The 20,241-nt window shown below is 38.8% G+C and overlaps 1 protein-coding gene across 1 annotated transcript in view; it reads right to left on the reverse strand.

Annotated features, from left to right (window-relative positions):
- The window catches only part of LOC108682699 (serine-rich adhesin for platelets), a 62,331-nt gene extending 47,098 nt beyond the window's left edge, over positions 1-15,233 (reverse strand). The window contains exon 1 of the mRNA XM_018171919.2: positions 15,061-15,233. Coding sequence (XP_018027408.1) covers positions 15,061-15,109 — 49 coding nt within the window. The 5' untranslated portion in view covers positions 15,110-15,233. The remainder of the gene's footprint in view (positions 1-15,060) is intronic.
- Between the last annotated feature and the right edge of the window lie 5,008 nt (positions 15,234-20,241).

Consider the following 20,241-nt stretch of genomic DNA (forward strand, 5'->3'; position numbering starts at 1 on the left):
GAACCTGATCATCTGGCAACTGAACCTGATCATCTGTCATCTGAACCTGATCATCTGGCAACTGAGCCTAATCATCTGGCAACTGAACCTGGTTCTCTGGCAATTTGGCCTGACACCGAGGCACCCTTGGTAACATCATCATTTGTCACTCCAACACTAACACTGTGGATGACATAAAAAGCGCTTCCATGTGAGGATTATCAATTCATTTTAATCAAACGCTTCCCAGTGAACTTAATGTACACAAATATTATTCTACGGCGATCATCGTACTACAAGAAGACCACACAATGGACCCACTATAATTTTGAACTATTGTGCACTAGCGTAATATAATATAGTATAGCACACTATAATATTGAATATTTGCTTCGGTGAAATTCCCATATAAATAAAATAATCATGCAGGATTGCAAATAGAGTAAACGTGAAAATGTGGACCCAGGGCGGCATAATTTAATTTAATAATGGTTTGTCAACTTTCAACAAGATATTATTAGGGAATACAAGGGCGTCTATTAAAAATGTAATTAAATATTTGCACCAATGCCATTCAGCAACAACTTACAACCGTCAGTGCAATGGCGGCATGGCAAGATCACTATATACCTTAGGTCAAAAAGTTTCATTGTAGAGGCACTTCTGCGCATAAAAGACACGCAATTGATACAAGAGAGCGTACAGCTCGTAATTATCCAAGAAAACGAACACAAAATCAATTACACGCAATTCTTTGGCCAAACTTGCGAGTCCCTAACCTCGAAGACAGCTTACAAGAACAAGAAAAAGCAGGCTGGTGTCTAGTCTGTTCTGCCGCAATCACCTCCCCTCCCTTCAGTTCCGAATGTTGTACCCACAAAAATAAAATGAATGAGATGTTTGTTGGACTAGAAATGAGAATAAGGATGAGAAATATTACATGGAAATCGCGTTGAGAATCAGAACTGAAATGTTTAAGGCACAGAGGGCTCTTTGGGATAGTAGGCAGAGGATGATGGATGACGCGACTCTGCGGCCTGCGCTCGTGTTTACGAATTCATTAAAACCAAGAGTCTGCGAATAACAAATTTAATGAGCATCGAACATAGATATTTGATACGGATCTTCCAAGACGAACACAAAAAGAGTTCAATTGATAAGCTTTTATATGAACTAAATGCCATTTGAACTATGCGGAAGATGTACAGAATATATTTTGTCTCTGCTTGCAATATAACCAACCAACCACATACATAATCCGTAAACGTCACGTGTACGAAGAACGGAGGTACTATACAAATTATCATTACCCTTGCTTATAAATGCCTTATCTTATATATAAAAGTTAAGCTAGTCATGACAATATTATGGTTCCTTATATTACCTAATCCTTATCTATAAAGCAGCTCATCTACTGCGGAGGGTATTCGATCAATACGAGTGCAGATTAAGCATGTGAAAATAATATGTATCAAACGCGTGGACAACTGCAACCAACCTAATTATCTGAGCCATTAGCCACTGTTGTTCCATCGTATTTCTAGACGCGCGTTATTGTTCCATCGTAACAATAATGGCTAATATTGGTAGAATAACTACGAGCTCCACAGAAAAGGTGATTAACAAACATGCGATCTAGCATAACACCGAGCACATTTGTGAAGTCCAACAAAACCGTCATGAAGCCTGGGATTGAAAAAAACTACAAAAAAAGCCACACACAAAGCTCTACCTGAAGTAATTGAAGAAGCCACACACGCCGGCACCGGAGGGATCTGAATCGATTGTATAACTAAGAGCTACCTGAGGCCCAGAGCAGTACAGAAGATTTGTTGTGTGAAAAACAATATCGAAGCACAATTTGTTAATTTTTTGGTGGCAATATTGAATGAAATGAAAATAAATAAAAAACGAGCTTAAACATAGTTTTCGAGAGGATTGGCAAACTTTAAATTAAGCTAAATGTCAAGTGAAGCAACTTTTCAAACCCGATGAAAAGAATAGTTGAACATTTATTAAGCTTTTACAGTACGCTAAACACAGTAAATAAGCTTTTGTTAAACTAGGGTACTAAACGCTTTCGCAATTAAGAGCTTCCTCAAGTGATGAATAAATATGATCCTTATTTTCTTTATACCCTATAGCATTGAAGCTCATTCCATAATAATCTTCATGAATATCATTTTAAAAGGTTTAGGCTTGAAAAACACGTGTGTCCGTGAAATTAATGCATAGGTATGGTAGAAAGGAGGAAAAAGGTTCTCTACCGCAAATTGGCCACAGAAACCAACTTCAAAAAAATATATGACGCTCATTTTGAAGAAACTGAATAGTTCCAAAGCCATAGCCATTAGGGAAGTGAAATGAGACATGCTGAAATATTATATGAGATCAAAGTAACTGCTACAACAAACGATGTATTCGTCGTTTGTTGAACTCAATGCTCGGGTAGCATAAGAATGGTTTCTGCAGTGCAGTATTGATATAAATTTATTTCAAGGGAAGGAATATGGGGGAAAGGAAAGACCGCAGTTATTTCGACGTTCGTCGAAAACACATCACGTCAACTGGCAAGAAAAGGCATTACTCATTACTTGTTGACATTTAGAATTTCAAGAAGATTAGAACTGCAAACATTATTTAGAATAGGTGGTTCATATCAAGGATTTTAGAATAGTTTTATATTTTCAAATGGGAACCTTATTATCATTTCATGTGTGTGGAACAACATATGTCTAATATTAACGTTTAATGTTTTGGTCGGAGGTACATGCTCCTCTAAGACTTCACATCAAGGAGCATCAAAGTTCAAACGTTGATCCAAATCCATGGTTGCATAGCCAGTGCGCCCTGCCACATATTCTTCGATGAATTACCGAACACTCGGACTGAGAAGTCTAAGAGAGATTGTTTACCAATCACATGCGTTGGGGGATAAGATTTCTAGACGCGCTTTAATCATGTAGAGGAGGACTCAATGAAGTCGCAAACACGCGTCTGCATGATGTATAGTATCTCTGTGACGATACGCATCCTATGAGTGTAATCAGGAGTGTACAACGATAGAAATTTAATTCGTCTTCGTTCCTTCCCTTTATTGGAACAAGTCTACCGTGAGTGAAGCAGCGTTTGGAAGAAAAATAGGATCAGTGAAGTCGTTCAATTTTTAATTTTCAAGTATTTATTATTTCAGTATAAAGCTTTCAACAAATTAAACGGTTAATATGTTTAGATTGAATAAATTATACTTGTGCGTAGTCACACAACCATCAAACTTTAACAGAACGATCTTAAGTTAAGCCAACGACGTAGATGATCTTAAACGGTTCTTAATTCAAAAGCCGATTCGACACTTCCTTCATCCAATCGTTAGTAATAAATGGAATGGAGATAACGAAGAGAAACCATGTTTGAAGTGTATTACGCAAAGACTATAATTATGCACGAGGGAAAAGAAGTTAATTTCACTCACTGTATTGACAGCAAGCACGCGCTCCTTTCGATGCTTTGGTTCAACAGCATGACTGAAGAAGATGAATGAGTGAAAATTGCATATAACAAAATTTTTGTCTAATAATTTAAGCGCCATTTAGAATCAGCACCTGTTTTTTACAATGGCAAAAATTTAATCACAATATATGATTACACTATCAAACATAATAAAATAAATTCACCAGAACGCCGATTATTTAACTTTTCGTTTTGCTGCCGCTCGCACAAAAGGTGGATGCCGTTTTACAATATATCAATTAATTTTCTAAATCACGTCCGGCCGCGCGACTAAGAGTCCGCACGACCTATAAATGTTTTCCTAGAACAAGAAATGCATGCAAACCAAACACAGAGGATAATTAGAAACTAGAATTTATCAGCTTACAGGAAATTCCAAAGTAAAACCAATGAGCCACAAAATTGCGCCCAAATCGGAAGAAGCCACCAACAGATACTATAAGTACTCAAGTTTTCGAGTGTTTCTTCTCAATCCTCGTGCTCAAGCTAAGGCCTAAGGTGCAGAATAATAGATCATTCCTCTACCGTGGGCACATCACTCAAGAAGCAGCTTCTCGTCTGCTTATCACCTTATCAGTTTTTATCAGAACGAATAGCTAGTCATTGGAGCCGAACAGGCAGCTCATATCGGGTTTCGTTCTCTGTACAGCAGCTACCTGAATTGCTTGAACTACAATGGAGGCCGATACGATACTAGGTAGAAATAAATTACACGTGCAATTTAGCAACATCAAATAGTACTTTTTGGATTACCCTAAAGTGAAATCAGCGACCTTGAAACAAAAATAAAATTGATTAAGACAACCAAGAAAATAAAGATTCTTTAGAATATATCACGTATATCAGTTCTATTCAAAAAATTTGAGTTCGTTTTTAGGTTACACTCAGGAATAAATGAGACGAGGCTTGGACCAAATAGCGACTTAAATATGTCATAATGTGGGTCATTCTCTCTTAGTTGAGCCCGGCATAAAAAACATCAATTTAACAAATGTCAAAATCTCTGGACATTTGGGTCCTATTTCTCAAGTGAAATTTAATCTGATGAACATCTGATATTTTACTGAACCACTTGATGAATTTACGATGGATAAATTTTACTTGTGAACTGAACAGAAATTCGCATGCACATTAATTAAATTAGACTTCGTGCCAAAAAAATGGTCACAATTCCATTTAAGGTTTCAATTAATATTGAATAGAAACGCGAAAGTTAATACGACTAATTATTCAGATAATCTCCTCACAAGCATTAAATTTAAATCGGATCGCAAGACCAGAAATGAAAGGTCAACGATCGAGATAAAAAATATTATTGCAACACCCTAAATTGCAAGAGGCAGCTTAGATAAACATTTAAACCAATACATAATCTGCACGTGACATTAAGAACAATATAACTCAACTCGCTTCGCAAAAAAATGTATTGGTAATACGAATACTTCTTTTTTATCAAACTCGTGCAAATACAATCTTGCTACTTACGCATAGAAATTTCTTCTTATATATTTTATTGCAATGCAATTCAATCCCAAGTTTAACGAACGAAGAAGACAGCAAGGTTCTGAGAGCGAACATCGACGTCGACTGTCGACACGTGGGAAGCATCAACGGAAGCGTATACGATGTGGGCATACATCACGAGCATGACGAGCGACGAATAGAATGTTCCTGCCGCAGTGATGAATTGTGTCACGCAAGTGGAGCAGTCAAAGAGAATGAGGAACAGTCATATGAATCTGAGAATTTACATATTGTATTCGTGAGAAATAAACTTTCAAGCTGGTTAACCGCTATTCCCTAAGCGCTAGATAAAATAAAATGGTGTGTAGGCACACAAAGGCAACGATAAAAAGCGAAATAAGACTTAAGTAAAACTTGAGTAATACCGGTAAACGATTTAAATATTTTAATGTCAAATTCCAGTGGTAACTCAATCAAATGGGTTTAAAAAAGTTAAAGAGTAAGTACTTAGCGCAATAAATTAAAAATTAACCAATTCATATTTTACACGGTAATACTTCAACTAAAAGCCCAGCTGTCGGTAGCAATTTGATAGGATCAGAGGAACACAGGCGTTCTTCTCCGCACGTCTCAGTTTCGACGTGGCCGAGGGTCGGAGTGTGAGACTCGCGGCCTCCTGCGCGGGTCCGATGACAGTCCCGCCGTCACCGGGGCGACGTGAGCGCTAATGACCGCACACGTGGGGTGCTCTACCCGCCAACAATAAACTATAACACTCGGTCTGAAAAAGTCCTCACTGAAATATTATGACAGAGAATAATGAGAAATTGTGCCACCCAAGAATCGATAAGAGACTTGTAATGTAAGAGGTCGACGGGACGCAACGCCTTGGAAAAACTGGTTGGTGGTAGTTTGAGCGTCATATGACTCTGAGAATACTTCTTTGATTATTAAAAGATCACACTATAGAGACTGTTATAATAGCTGAAAGTAGTTACAATAATAATGCAAACAGTCGCGTACTTCCACATGTGATACTCAAAACGACGAAATCGATGATTATTAGTAGTAAATGCAACACCGATATACTAATACTAAAAATTAGGCAGAAAGTGATGCAAAGATGAACTTAACATTTGCAAAAAGGCTAAAAAAAGCGTGTATACACTTTACGAATGAGTATTAATAAATAATGAGTAGTAATAAATACAAAAATTGAGAACAAATGAGACACGTGAACTAAGTAGAACCAAAAAAATTGTTCATGAACTGAGTACCCACCAATAACATAAGTAATAAGAGAGGAATTTTATAGCACCAAGAACGAGCAAATAAGCCCAGATGAATCAAATCCAAGTGCCAGTTCGTAGAGGCACAGGAGTAAATTTAGCGGGTATGTCAAGGCCCGTGGTGCACAGAAGCTGATAAATAGGCTTGTCAAGTCAGGAAGATACATGAGCGAGCACGAGACAAGAAACCAAAGGAAAAAACGTAGACGCGATTACGTACGTGGCTCTCCTATGAACGAAACTACAGAAGAAGTGCATGAACGCTGTGTCTACAACTACAAGTTCCCAATACGGCCAACGCCAACTTAGAAGATAGCGCATTTTAATTCATAAATAACGTATTCAGAGTCTAATATTTCGAGTAAGAATATCGTGTTCAGAAATAGGGGGAAATGGGCATGATGGCTGTTCATACACGGAAAAGCCGCGCCTCATTACTTTGCTCTCGTGGAATAGTGTACCGTACGGTTATAGAGTTACGCTTCCAAGATTGAAGCGTTCCGTCTAGCACCAAAATCTTTTACACAAGAACAATAAACCGATCCACCCTTGCACGCATTCCACAAAACAATGGTGCAGATTGAGTGAAAACGACCGATGCTTGAAGAACAAGTGAAAGCCGACACCGCGGAGAGAAGAAGGCTTGTCAAATATTGTTGGAGGAACTTGACGAGCCTGACTTGACAGCATCATCACCAACGGACCGTAGTCGGGGCGTTACGGTCGAGTCGGAAATGTTTCAAGAGCCACACATGTAAATATTTCAAGAGCCATACAGGTAATGGTGTGAGAGAGCTCTCGAGCAAGCCAGAGCTGGGCGCTTGTTGGCATATGGTAAAGTTATTTATACTCAAACAAGTGACAGGCAGTGTGCCTCACTAATGATTGTTCTAGCCTGCTTCTTGCTCCTTTGCGAGAGGCGCTCAACAATTTTTAAAGCGAAGCGCTCCTTGAGCAACATCAACGATGAACGCTGAACCATTGGAAGCCTTCGATCACAAAGGTTGCAGAGAGCGGATTGTATTAGTAAACTTACAGTGAACTCTGCCAAGCAGGTCAAAGTCAAAAGCCATAACAATCACATGAACGCCTCAAGCTTTCACATACCATCCTTTTTCACGTGGACATTAACCAGAAATAAAATCCAGGATATTGTTCTCCAAAGTTATTAAAGCAAGAAACTATTGTAACATGGCAATCTCCAAACCAAATTATAGAATCTTTAGTAATTTGGTAGATCTAACCAAGAATTTGTTCAGCATAGATTTACATATAAATATGCATGATATATCAGGCGTTGATAAAACATTGAAATCTCCATTTTCTGTTACATTATTTACCAAGAGATACTTAACCATAGGGCAGCTGTACGGCAAGAATATAGGAAGGCAAACTAGAATGTAACAAGGAATCATAGGCCCCGCGGCCACGGTATAGGCCAGCATGAGCCCCATTGCTAGAGCCAGTTTCTCTGATCACGCATGCGGTGGATGCGTCGCGCCAGAATAATTTTTACGTGACGACAAGCTAAGCAGGCATCAGAAATTCTGGTCGTTTCCAGAGCTTCAATTAAATGGAGCTTTTTAGGCCTCGCGAGGCACGACAGGAGATGCCGTACTAAATTAGGCTGGATCAGTTGGTTCTATCAACGATGCACCCACATTTACACTGGAAACGGAGCATTAAGAAAACAATCCTGATGAAAATTCTAAACGTCAGTAAGTAGTGATTAGCGACATCCGGACTTTCAGAACGTGCAAATACTGTAAAGAGGCAAAACAGGAGAAGAAATTTCTACTGAGGACAGTCATAAGTAATTGATGATTCAATGATAACCGAGACACCAACTTAAAGCCACAACTTAGAATAAATAAACTTCTTGCGTTGGAGAATTTCTCAACAATATGTAAAGCAGGTACTCATAGATTCCTTAATTATATTGTGATGGCAATAAATCAACTAGACGAATCGCGGCCTTGTATGGATGGTACATGTTAGCAAAGTTATGTTGACCTACGGTGAACGCTTGAAGATCAATTATATAAGCATGCTGATCAGGTGGCCAATAACATCCATTAATTGTAAGTAAAAGGCAACCTCAGGATAATAATATATGAAGGTATCACATCGCAACATTGAGAGACAGGTCTAGGAGTAAAATTGTATCAAAAAATACAAACGCATATAAAGAAGCGAATGAAGCTCCCTAAAGTAGCAATAAACGAAACTCAGAATAAATAATAACTCTGGGGTGCGTTTAAAAAAGGAATAATATTCAGGAAATTATTACATTCAAATCTTTACTAGGGGTGGATTAAGCAATAATTCAGAAATGTATAAGATAGACTAATGGCACATGGTTCGCAGGTATCATTTCATTTCTCTAGGACGTTCAATAACTTTCCAGCAAGAATATATTCTCAGCGCGAGAGTTTGCCCCCAGTACCCAGTCGGAGGACGGGAAGCTCAAGTATGAACCACAAAGCTGCTCCTCAAAACCGACTCACTCCAAAAACAAAGACCAACTCAAATTGAAACAAAGAACATGACAAAGGAAAGCCTAAAAGGCTGGGCCTACACGGCAGGACTAGCGCACAAAGATGAATAGGCCGTGTTTCTTTGCTTTCGCAACAGCGCTAAGTGAAATTAGCAATAAATTTTACAAATTTACCGGTCAAGAATTACTATAACATTATCACTTAAACGTCATATATCAGTTGAAAAAATACTATCTACAAATAAATAGCAGTTACGAGAGTCATCTCTCAGCGTATTCAACACATTACTCAATCATTTATGTTTATTCTAATTAAGCTTCTCCAATTTTTTCTATAACAGCGACATCACAATGGGTGCAAAACTTGTGTGAGAAAACGTTAATAAAGTCGAATGTGAGATAACGTTAATAAAGTCGATTAGCTTCAATATTTGACATGCGCAGTACATTAAGAGAGTACAAAGAATCGCACACAGAAATACCAATGCCATAGGAGTAGCCTAACTGCCGTCATAACAGGCGCAAGGTACGGGCCAAAGATGGGGTCTTATATTCCGATGACAAGTCCGAGGCAAACTGCCAAGCGCGTCTTACACATGACAATTTCAACGCATCTTAAATGTGTTCGTTTTTTTCTCAACTATTAGAAATCAACTGTCAATATCGGGGTGGAAGAATCCGCGATTTGCTTACAGACGTTTGAAAAATACATCCTCAAGGAACAAAAAGAAATATTATTTCGAAATTGTCATTATTTTTCAAGGAATTTCTCCAGTAAACTTAATGAAAAAATATCAAAATGTTTTAATCGAATGTTAAATATAAGTATAAACATCACAACACCGTTCAAACTTTCAAGGTCCAGAGCAAACCTGCCGCCTCTAGACTAGAAACCAAGAACGAAGTGAAAGATGTGTCCTCTATCAGATACGGAGATCAGAAGAGGTCTTCGGTTGACGAGCAAAAAGTAAATAAATCAGTAATGAGAACGTTTCACAGCGGACACGGAAACGACTAAAATTTCTAGGAAAATGCAATTCAATTCAACGTTTATAAATGCCCGAGCTGTATAAATAATAGGTAACTTAAATGAATATGGCCAAACTCAGAACGAGAAACAGTGACGAGAGAATGATCCTGAAACGATAAGTCAAGAAGCGGCCGTGCGCGGACCAGAGACTTGACGCTCGGGCTCAAGACAAGAGGAGCACCAAAGCAAGCTATAAATACGTCCAATGACAGCTCCACCACACAGACCAAGCTACACCAGCGACATTTTCATGTACTAATGTAATGTGGAACGGACCAGAGTAAGTATATACGTTCTCTCGGTACGTGATCCTGGTTCCTCTGCCAGGTTGACTTAAAACGTCACATTGGCAAACGTAATTTAAAAAATTCGGCCATGCATGATGGTCAATTCTAGCCTTAACAGTGCACTATACAGCGGAAATTTAGATAAAATTCTCTATCAATGTGTTCGAAATTCTTTAAAATAACTCTGAACTTTATGAATGATCATGATCAGAATACAGTTTCTCATTTGTAAACAAATTGAATCCATCATAAAATTTCAAATCATACTATCCTATTCACAAAACTTGAAAATGGATAAACGGAATGAAATTAAAAATAAATCAATTGTATCAATCATTCATAATAGCGGTAGGTATCGGTACCTTATTCAAATTAATGTCATTACGCAATGAACATTTCTAGCTCATTTAGCATTGTTCTCGAAACTTCCCGCAACCTATAACTTTACTAATAAGAGCGATAATGATGGTTTATCCCACTCACGGTACCTAGTAAAATTGTAACATACATATGTTTGAATAATATTTTTCCATTCGCGTCAAAAATAAAAATAATGTAATCGTCAAAATAAGCTTCGCTTCGTTCGCCTCCATTTTGTGTACTGAGGACGAGTTCATGAACGAAAGTTCGTCGAAAAAAAAACCTATCGAGCTAAAGAGTCTCACGAGGCGCTATATATGCAATAGCGCGATGTATGAATGTAAATGAACAAGATAAATTAATGAGAAAATTGTGTAGATATTTAGTGCATGCCTCACAGGACTAAGTATTGATCTTTTAGCATATAAACAATAGAACTGGACTTACAGCATCAAATTAATCCAACAGGCCCATTAATTTTTTAACAGTTTGAGGAATTCAACTGTTTTGAAAAAAAAAATCAAATTCTATACATCCAAGTCCCGTACGCTGGCACCAGGTGTTGTCGATCCGTGCCTTGAAAGGATCAAATCTCGGCGCTGTGCAGGAAGTCGTAAGAATGTTAGCGTCAAAAGAGGACCGCGAGGGAACGGATACGAAAGCGAGAGGGCACATTCCGTCAACAGAACCACTGCTTGATTCATTTAGTGTTCAACTTCACATTCGCAGAATGAAGATCCAATATAATTAAAATCGAACGCATTTCCACACATATGGCTCCATCCAATACCGTGCGTCAATGGTGTACGATCTAAAAATGTTAGCTATTCTATCCGTCACCTCGTAATCTCCCCAAAAGGAATTTTCTGCTCATGAAATTCTGAAGCATTACGCCGTACAAGTCCACAGTAGCAAGAGACCGACAGAATATTTTTGGTCGGGAATGTTGCCACGTGAGTTTAGGGCAGCCATCCCCCAACATTTAGGCTTAACCTATAATGAAACTAGGATTGTCTTCCCACGGCACGATAATGAGAGAACTGCAGCAGCTGATGATCGCCAATCTGAACACACAAGACCTGTGCCAAGAATTGCACGAAAAATAATCATACAACCACTGATGAAGCTCAAGACAAATTGCACCGTTTTATTAAACGGTCCTAACAGATTTATTAACATTTTTGTGAAGCTGCATAATTGATTACCTCGTCAGCGCTGCAGAAACGAAACGAAGACCGAAAGTCTCACAGAAATGACTTGAGACTTAATCTACAATGGCTGTAATCAAACAGAATAAATTATTAGGCAAAAACGATTGTAGCTCCAGCCGTTAAAAGAACGAATACTGAAATAAAGAAAAAGCGGTTAGCTCCCATCGGTCATTCCAACCTATAGAAAGAGCAGGCCACATTTTGCCAAAAACTATCATGTAAAGCGAATGGAAGCCTGAGCAATAATTCAAGTGACAACACAGCCAAGTTTAACGCTCATTGCAAAAAACTTCACCGAAGAACGACTCTCCAAGTCTAGAACCTTCAAGGCCTAGCACGAGACCTATCAGTATTCCTATCACCGCAGCATCGGAGGCTCGCTCACAAAATTGGAACTAACGACCGCACGATGGTAGCACCCTTCTGGCATCAAACTCAAAACGATGAAAAGTGCTATCGCCTGCTCATTCAGGCGATAACGATCTGCGGCTGGAGTTGTAGACATTTCAATGCGGTGACAATTTGTGAGAGGACAGACCGATAGGTACAAAAACGCGTTTTCCCTCATGACATGAATGTATAAAAAAATAAGATTGATGCATGCTAAGCAAATATTGCCGAAAATTTAGAGTCTGGCAAAAGGTAATAGTAATGAGTTTGTGACGCGATATCAGTATAATTATATAAAGAATGAAAAACGTTACACCTTGCATTTTAATGTCTATAGGGTTTGACCAACTTTCACAACAATATGAGGTCTGAAAAACAATACAAGGTCAGACAATTACACCAGCCTGGTGATGGGTCGCAAGCCGAACACTGTAACAATACTCTGGCATTGTAAAAATAAGTGAATATTGCAACAATATAGCTCGCCAGCAACAATATCACAAATTTGTAACACTAACGTCGGTCAGTAACACGATTGCCTGGCAATAACTCCAGTACTGGCCAGTAACTATTACCCACTAACAACTCTATTTATTGCTGGCCAGTAAGGCCAAGATCACACCATAGTGGCAGGCACGTGCTCGTATATGCCAGTTACGGTTAGTCCAATATTATTTAATGCATTATTTCTTCAGAAGCATTCACACCAGTCGTGCAAGGAACTTGCCTGGCAGGTAACAGTAATGCCGGCAGGTAACAGTAATGCTGGCAGATAGCAGTATTGCGGGCAGGTAACAGTAATGCTGGCAGATAGCAGTATTGCGGGCAGGTAACAGTAATGCTGGCAGGTAACCGTAATGCTGGCAGGTAACAGAAATGCTGGCAGGTAACAGTAATGCTGGCAGGTAACAGAAATGCTGGCAGGTAACAGTAATGCTGGCAGGTAACAGTAATGCTGGCAGGTAACAGTAATGCTGGCAGGTTATAGTAATGCCGGCCGACAACATAATTGATCCACCTTAATTATTGCGGTACCTTACTGAGCATTGTGGCAATGAAGGGAGGATTACGCGATGAGATTTCAGTACTAAATCAATTATAGTAATGTAATGAAGCTGCTAGAATGACATTGAAGAGTCAAAAAATACCAGGGTACTTCAACCATAATGCTGTAATATCAACAATTTTTTAGGCGTCAGTATTCCAGCTAACATTAGATTACTCAAGTTTTCGTATATTTCTTTAAAAAAAAATTATATCGCATAGCAGGAACGCTTAATTCGCTATTACAATTGCATGGTTTTTCTAAAAAAAAATACCTCTGGTCATTTCTGCTATGCATGTAAAAAATCAAAACATTCACAAGTGTTTCAACGGATCTACCTTTTTTACAAGTACAATTGTATCGCAATGTATACGTCTGTTGTGCCGTGGAACTGTGTTCAGGGGACCAGCGCAAATTGGGCCGTCTGGAAGTCCCTGACTTTTCTCCGAAAGCAGACTATCAGGGTACAAATCATGGAACAGGTTCGTGCAGGTACTGTTGCTCAAGAATATTGCGTAGCATCTTGGCACCCAATCGGCTCCTTTCGGAAACTTCCTTAAACTCACGTCGTCCATAACTTTATTAACTTACAACAGTAAAGGGCACCCCGAGCTCACTCTCAACTATCGGCACGATTTACTCATGACAGAAGTAATACCGTAACTTGAAACAGGAGTTAGATCAACAGGCTTCGAGACAAAAAAATACCAACTAACATTCATTGCGTTCGAAAAAATTAACGAGAGGTCGATTTCTATTGATAATGAATGAGAGAGGCAACGATATTGAATCGTTTATCTGCCACCAACAAGAAGCTTCTGATAAGGATGAGTTACCAGAATGCGCATTGAGTACTCACACGCAACGCGATACCAAGTATAACTATTCCATCAGCAGAGGATTTGTTTGCAATGCGACATGTACTCCTCTAGATCAGCCTCAAGTAAATTTCAGCTAGCGGGCTTTCATAAACGATCCTCCCGAAATTTCGGCGACCGACCGAGCGTGCAACATAGTTGGCGAGCAAGGTTTTGAAATGTTGGCGCACAAGATTCGGGTGGAGCAAACACTTGCGACCCAGAGTTTGTGCCTCCATTGGCGAACGTTTTCAATCGCTAGAATTGAGATAATGGCTTTTGCTCGAGGATCGCACGTTTGTTGGGCGTTAAGAGATTAACAAATATACATAGGTAATACATAAATAAACGTCGAACGGCCGGGCCAATTTTACGAATTGTGGTACCATAAACTACCAAATTAGACGATTTCTTCAATACTCCCTTTAAACCTCCCTGAATTCCGATATTTGAGAAAACGGTCTAGGAATGAAATTTTAGCAGCTTATCATAATTTAGTGGGTAATGGAGATCTCACAATAGCTTTCGCTACATACTGAATAACTTTAGTGTGATGAACTAACTAAATACTAGAAAGCTGAGTTTCAATTGTCGGATATATAGAGTGAATTGTATACTGTTAGGCCTACGTTTAGAAGCAAAAAGGTTTCCCTGGGGGCTGGGCTTCTTACAGTAATGGCGTCAGTGATTAGGCGGGATTATTCCAACAGGAGAGGTTCTTATTCATCGGTGTCAGCGATTAGGTTGGATTATAAAAGCAGGTCTTTATTCATGTTACATAACAAACACAAAAAAGGCTAAATTCAACAATACGTAGGCTAAGCTAAAAAATATTAATAAAAACATTCCTTGTTCGCATTACCACAGGCTTGATTAGCGCCGCGAACTGTATCTCCAGAACCGCAAAACGCAAGTTGCTGGGTTTCGCATTGTGCTGCAGAGCCCAGGAGCGGGTCAGAGAAACGTTCAATAGGAAGGTAGGATCCTGCAGGGTGGCACCGGTAGGCACTAAAACATCTCGGTTGCTCTATTGATCCGTCGTCCTATACCTGCAGCCCATGCCAATTCTTGAAATTATAGCTAAAGAACCTACATAAAAAATGTTCGAAACATTCTGAGAACACACGGTCAGCGTACTCACTTAGTGAAAGACGTCTCCATTGTACTTTCTTCTTGGATTTCTTCCCCATCGATAGTTGACGTTATGTAATGTTTGAACGAGGCCGAGGGAAACACTTCAATTCCACACTGCCCGCAAGTCACATCCCACCTTCGCTCGCGCTAACACACGTGATACTGATGGTCGCCGCTGCATAGCACCATAGCCTCCGCCGCCAACCCGCTTTCTGGCTGACATAGCCGACTGGCGACACTCCTAGATTAACAGGCTCATAAGAAATTAATAAATTGACATTGAACTAACATTAACGAGACGTTTGAATTACTATATGTATACCATGAATATTTTAACGTCATTATAATGGTTACAACAACAGATAATATCCTGTCATGGCCGATAACATCCTCTGTTGGATCTTTCCACGTGGGGTTGCGTTTGTATATATTGTCCTCACAAAACATTACAATTTCCAATGAAATTGCAGAAATTTAATTTTAGCATGAAAACTGGTTTTATACAACAAATAAATTTTATACAACAGAAAGGTCGACTCTGTGGCGTGAGAAGAACATGATGCATATAGGCGAACGTTTTTGTAGCTCTCAGGCCAAGCGTCGCCGGTAGTCAGCTGACCGGCATGGCGGCTAGCTGCGGTTGGCTGCCGCAGACTTTTCTAGACTTGCTATAGACTGCCCTGCGGCGTTAGCATCAGGGCAGGGCATCAGCTTTCTTCAGACACTGAAACAACTCCAGCGATGGTTGACCACTATGTGCTCCGTGCATCTTATGATGATAGCCATCAATAGTCCTGAAATAACTTAGTCGCAGCAAGATGAAGCTTTCATCATATCATTCATATTAGTAATCTAATGATGAAATAGTCCATACAGGATTTTTGACGTCACGTATTGACTATTTACAATTTGTTTCTATGTGAATGGCAGTAATTTAAGTCGACGCTTAGTGGTCGGATATCAGAAGAAAGATATTGGGCAATATTTTCAAATCCTAATCTAATAAATGATGTCCTCAGTCGTGCTTCATGGTTCTTGACTGAGCTAGGCCATCTAAAATTGAGCGGGATTCAAGCTGAAATCTCGGCACCAAACAAAAGCAGTACGTTGAAGCATGTTAGGAAATTTCATGGCTTAAATCGCGAATTTTTTCTCGCAGTTTTTTATCGGCAGATTTCCGTACAATGTTCAGTCATTTTCACAATTCATTGTGCAAACAACGATTTAAATGAGGTAACAGTAATGCATCCACTCCTTAATTGATTTTTTTCTTGAGTGAGCACTATAATTTTTCTTATGATTATTTACTTAAATTGTAAATGTGTGTTTGCTTCTGCTTCAGTAATAAAAGGCAGACTCTGATGTGCGTAATGAAATGTTCCTAACCTTCTGGGAGTAGAACTGTGTTATGATCGAACCTAACTTTTAAATACAATCGGAATCTGCCTTTCCTTCTACTCTACATATTTTTTTCTTTCAATGACTAGGAATTGCCCTGAGGTTAAAATTAAAACATCGTGGCCTAAGATTTAAAATTGGATGCAAGGTTGTAACTATAGAAATACTACGCTATTATCGCGCATTAGCAACTCAGCTTCACTTTAGGTAAATAACTAGCATTTCTTCGTTGGTATCTGATGAAGTCGATCGGCTTGATGTACATTGTACCATATGAGATATGACAAAGTGGTACCTCAAAAAGCCCATGCAGTAAGCTCCTCTCTTCACTTGTAATGGTTGTCGGCAATACAATCGCCACATATCATCATTGTAAATCCTGAATTAGTACTCGTATTTATAATACTAATATAGCAGCTGGACTATATGTACTACTTGATTTGTATTTTGTAAGAGTGCGGTAAGGGTTTATGAGCCCATAATTTCCTGAAAATTTGCCAAATGATTGAAATATAAATAATTACAGACTGCTTTCGGTCGATAAATTCTCCATAACATGTTTCACCTATCACGGCCAGTCAGGAACGCAACAGCCGCAATCGGTGGAATCTTACTGTACTAAAATGACATTTTTGGTCCACTAAATTATTATTTGGATTCGTTGTATTTCGCAAGCTTGTCTCACTAGAATGTCAACTCTGTTAAACTGTTAAAAGGTGTCTCTCCGATACTTGTTGGGGCTGCGGAACGCGATCTCATATTATTAATTCCGAGACTTATTTCTTGAGGTGAGTTATTTTCTCGATTTTTTTAATATCCGTCGATGATAATTACGATCGCGATCTTTGTAGGGTATTATTAATTTAATACAGCTTTCATAGAAAACCAGAAAGAATTTATTATTGACAATTTCTAAATTGTTTTACTCTATTCGGGGAATTAGGCTTTTGATAGGAAATGAAAATTCAAATATAAGTTTCCAAGAAACATTTTAGTAGAATTTACGACGTTTCGAATGTAACTATAACATTCATTATATAGATTAGGGGAAGAGTTTTGCAACACTTGAATTTGAAATATTTACATGACGTTAGTACCAACATAGGGTATAATGGATACAGATTGAAAAAAAAGGCTTAATTACGAGAACAGTTTCAACGTCCTTACACATCGGTTAGTTTGTAAATTGATAGCTGGAGACTCGTGCCTGATAATGAGAGCCTCGGCTATCGCCAGTCTCGCGGCGTTCGACACCTCATGACGATGCCAGTGTAGCTAGTGTAGGTCTATATCAGTGGTTCCCAAACTTTTTTTCAGGCTGGCGCCCCCTTTGGCTCCCTAGTGAATTTCTAGCGCCCCCCCCCCAGACACATATAAAAACATACGCCTCTTTCTTGAATTTAGTACGCTGCAATTTTAAAAGATAAAGGTTAAACACAAATGTGTATTTCACGAATAGAACCCCATTTAGTGAACCAATATGTTTTTCAGCTGTTTTAACTGTTTCAGCTCTAGAAACCTAGGACGTCTCGGGCAAATGTACGGCCGGACTCGTGGCCGGTCGCACGACCAATCTCAAAATTCAATTATCAAGTAATATCTCCCAAACTAATGAACGCAGTTCAATGAAACTTGAAACACGTATTCATCAGAACCCAACGCGGATTTTTAGCTCGAAAAAATTATTAAATTTTACCTTCATTAGTCAATTATATTGCGATACAGGCCAAAATTCGCAGTGATCACAGAATTTCTTCCAAACTACTGAGCAGATTTTAACGAAATTTTGAATATATATATTCCTAACTACCAAACGGTGATTTTTTTAGCTTGTAAAAAAATTTTCGATTTTACCTTCGTTTGTGATTTTTTTATTTCACCGTCATTCTTGATTTCACACTTCCTTATATTCGGAGCATATCGCCGGATAATTATTAGTCGCTTAAATTCGCGGCGATCAAGAAATTTCTTCTAAACTACTGAACAGATTTCAACGAAACTTTGTATATAAATACCTAACTTCCCAACGGTGATGTTTAGCTCGTGACAATTTTTCTATTTTGCTTTCGTTCGCGAGTAATACAGATATAGGAGGAACGACCGGCTTTTCTACCGGCCGATTTAACCAGGAGCCGTTTACGTATATCCGGATACGTATAGCCGTATAACTCGCAAACGAAGGCAAAACGAAGAAGTTGTAGCGAGCTAAACATCACCGTTGCTGAGGTTAGGTATTTAAATACTAAGTTTCGTTCAAATCTATTCAGTAGTTTTCGAAGAAATTTCTCTATATTTCTCGATAGTATTTAAGCACGTATTGCTGTTTAAATCACGAATGAAGGTGAAATGAAAAAAAAAATCGCGAACAAAGGCGGAATGAAATAAATTTTCACGAGCTAAACATTACCGTTCGTTAGTTAGGACTGTAAATTCAAAGTTTCGCTCGAATCTGTTCAAAGGTTTGGAAGAAATTCCTTGATCCCTGTGAATTTCGGCCCGTATTGCCATATAACTGGCAAGAAAAAAAAATGAAGGCAAAATAAAAAAAAATTTTACGAGCTAAACATTACCGTTAGGTCCTAATAGAATAGAATAGAAGTGTCGGCGTTGAAGACATAGGCCCATGGCCTGTTGCCGATTCTTGAACTTTTCGTGACTTGATTCACAAGGGATCCGGCCTTTGGAACCCGACCTTTCCATAACTGACGATTGATTGAGATAGCTGCTGGACTTATTGCCTGCTCCGTAATTTGCTAGGCATTTTAAGACTGAACATATGCTCCTGCATAGCTTCGTCTAGTCTGTTTTTGATTTTCACCCCGAAAAGTGAACATGTAGCATTGTTTTTTGTTGCATTGAGATTTAATTTCTTTTGATAGTATTTTTGAATACTATGCGTCTCTATACATAATTTAAATCACTTTTCCTGTTAAGTTTGTGTACTTACATACATTAAAATACGATTTTTCAAGTGTACGAATATTTATTTCCCCCCACTGTAAGTTGTGCTGAATAACATCAGAAGCACAACCGCAACCTACCAAATCAATTTCATGATTTCCTATACAACATGAAAATCGAGAATTAAAAAAAAATCCATGAAAATACTTGGGACCATTACAAGAAACTAATGTTATTAACAAATATTCATGCCACAAAGAAGGTTGTAGACTCCTCCAGAATGTAAATTACATCGGTTTGCCCAGCACGACTTTGAGCCGCCGTCTAACATGCCACTTCAAGAAGAGAGGACCGAAGAACCACATGAAAGAGGCTCACAGTGAGACCCTCACTATGTAGCGCTACGTTGGAGACCAGCACCAGCATCGTTATGAGGTGCCCAGACACCACAGGACAGGCGATAGCTGAAGCTCTCATCATCAAGCATGAATCTCCAACAATCAATATGTAAATTCCGGATTTGTAAGGACGTTGAAACTGTTTTCGTAATTCAAGCTTCGATTTTCAATCTGTACCCATAATACGTCCGATGTTTGTACTAACGCAATATCCAAATTTCGATTTCGAGGGTTGCAAAACTTTCCTTTACAAAATTTACAATTCCTATGAAAAGCCCAATTCGCCGAATTGAGAAAAACAAATTGAAAATTGCACATAAGAAATACTGGTCTTCAATGAAACCTGCACAAATTCTACCGAACTACACCATTATTATTTATTTCTGAACTGAGGTTTAGTTCATTTTTTGAGGGGGGGGGGAGCTGCTCTAAAACCGGCAAACCATTGTTAATTGCTGTCGTAGCCGAAGCAAACTTCTTTTGAACTTTGC

This window comes from Hyalella azteca, unplaced genomic scaffold, assembly GCF_000764305.2.
Source record: "Hyalella azteca isolate HAZT.00-mixed unplaced genomic scaffold, Hazt_2.0.2 contig17406, whole genome shotgun sequence".
In the NCBI taxonomy this organism is placed as follows: Eukaryota; Metazoa; Arthropoda; class Malacostraca; order Amphipoda; family Hyalellidae; genus Hyalella; species Hyalella azteca.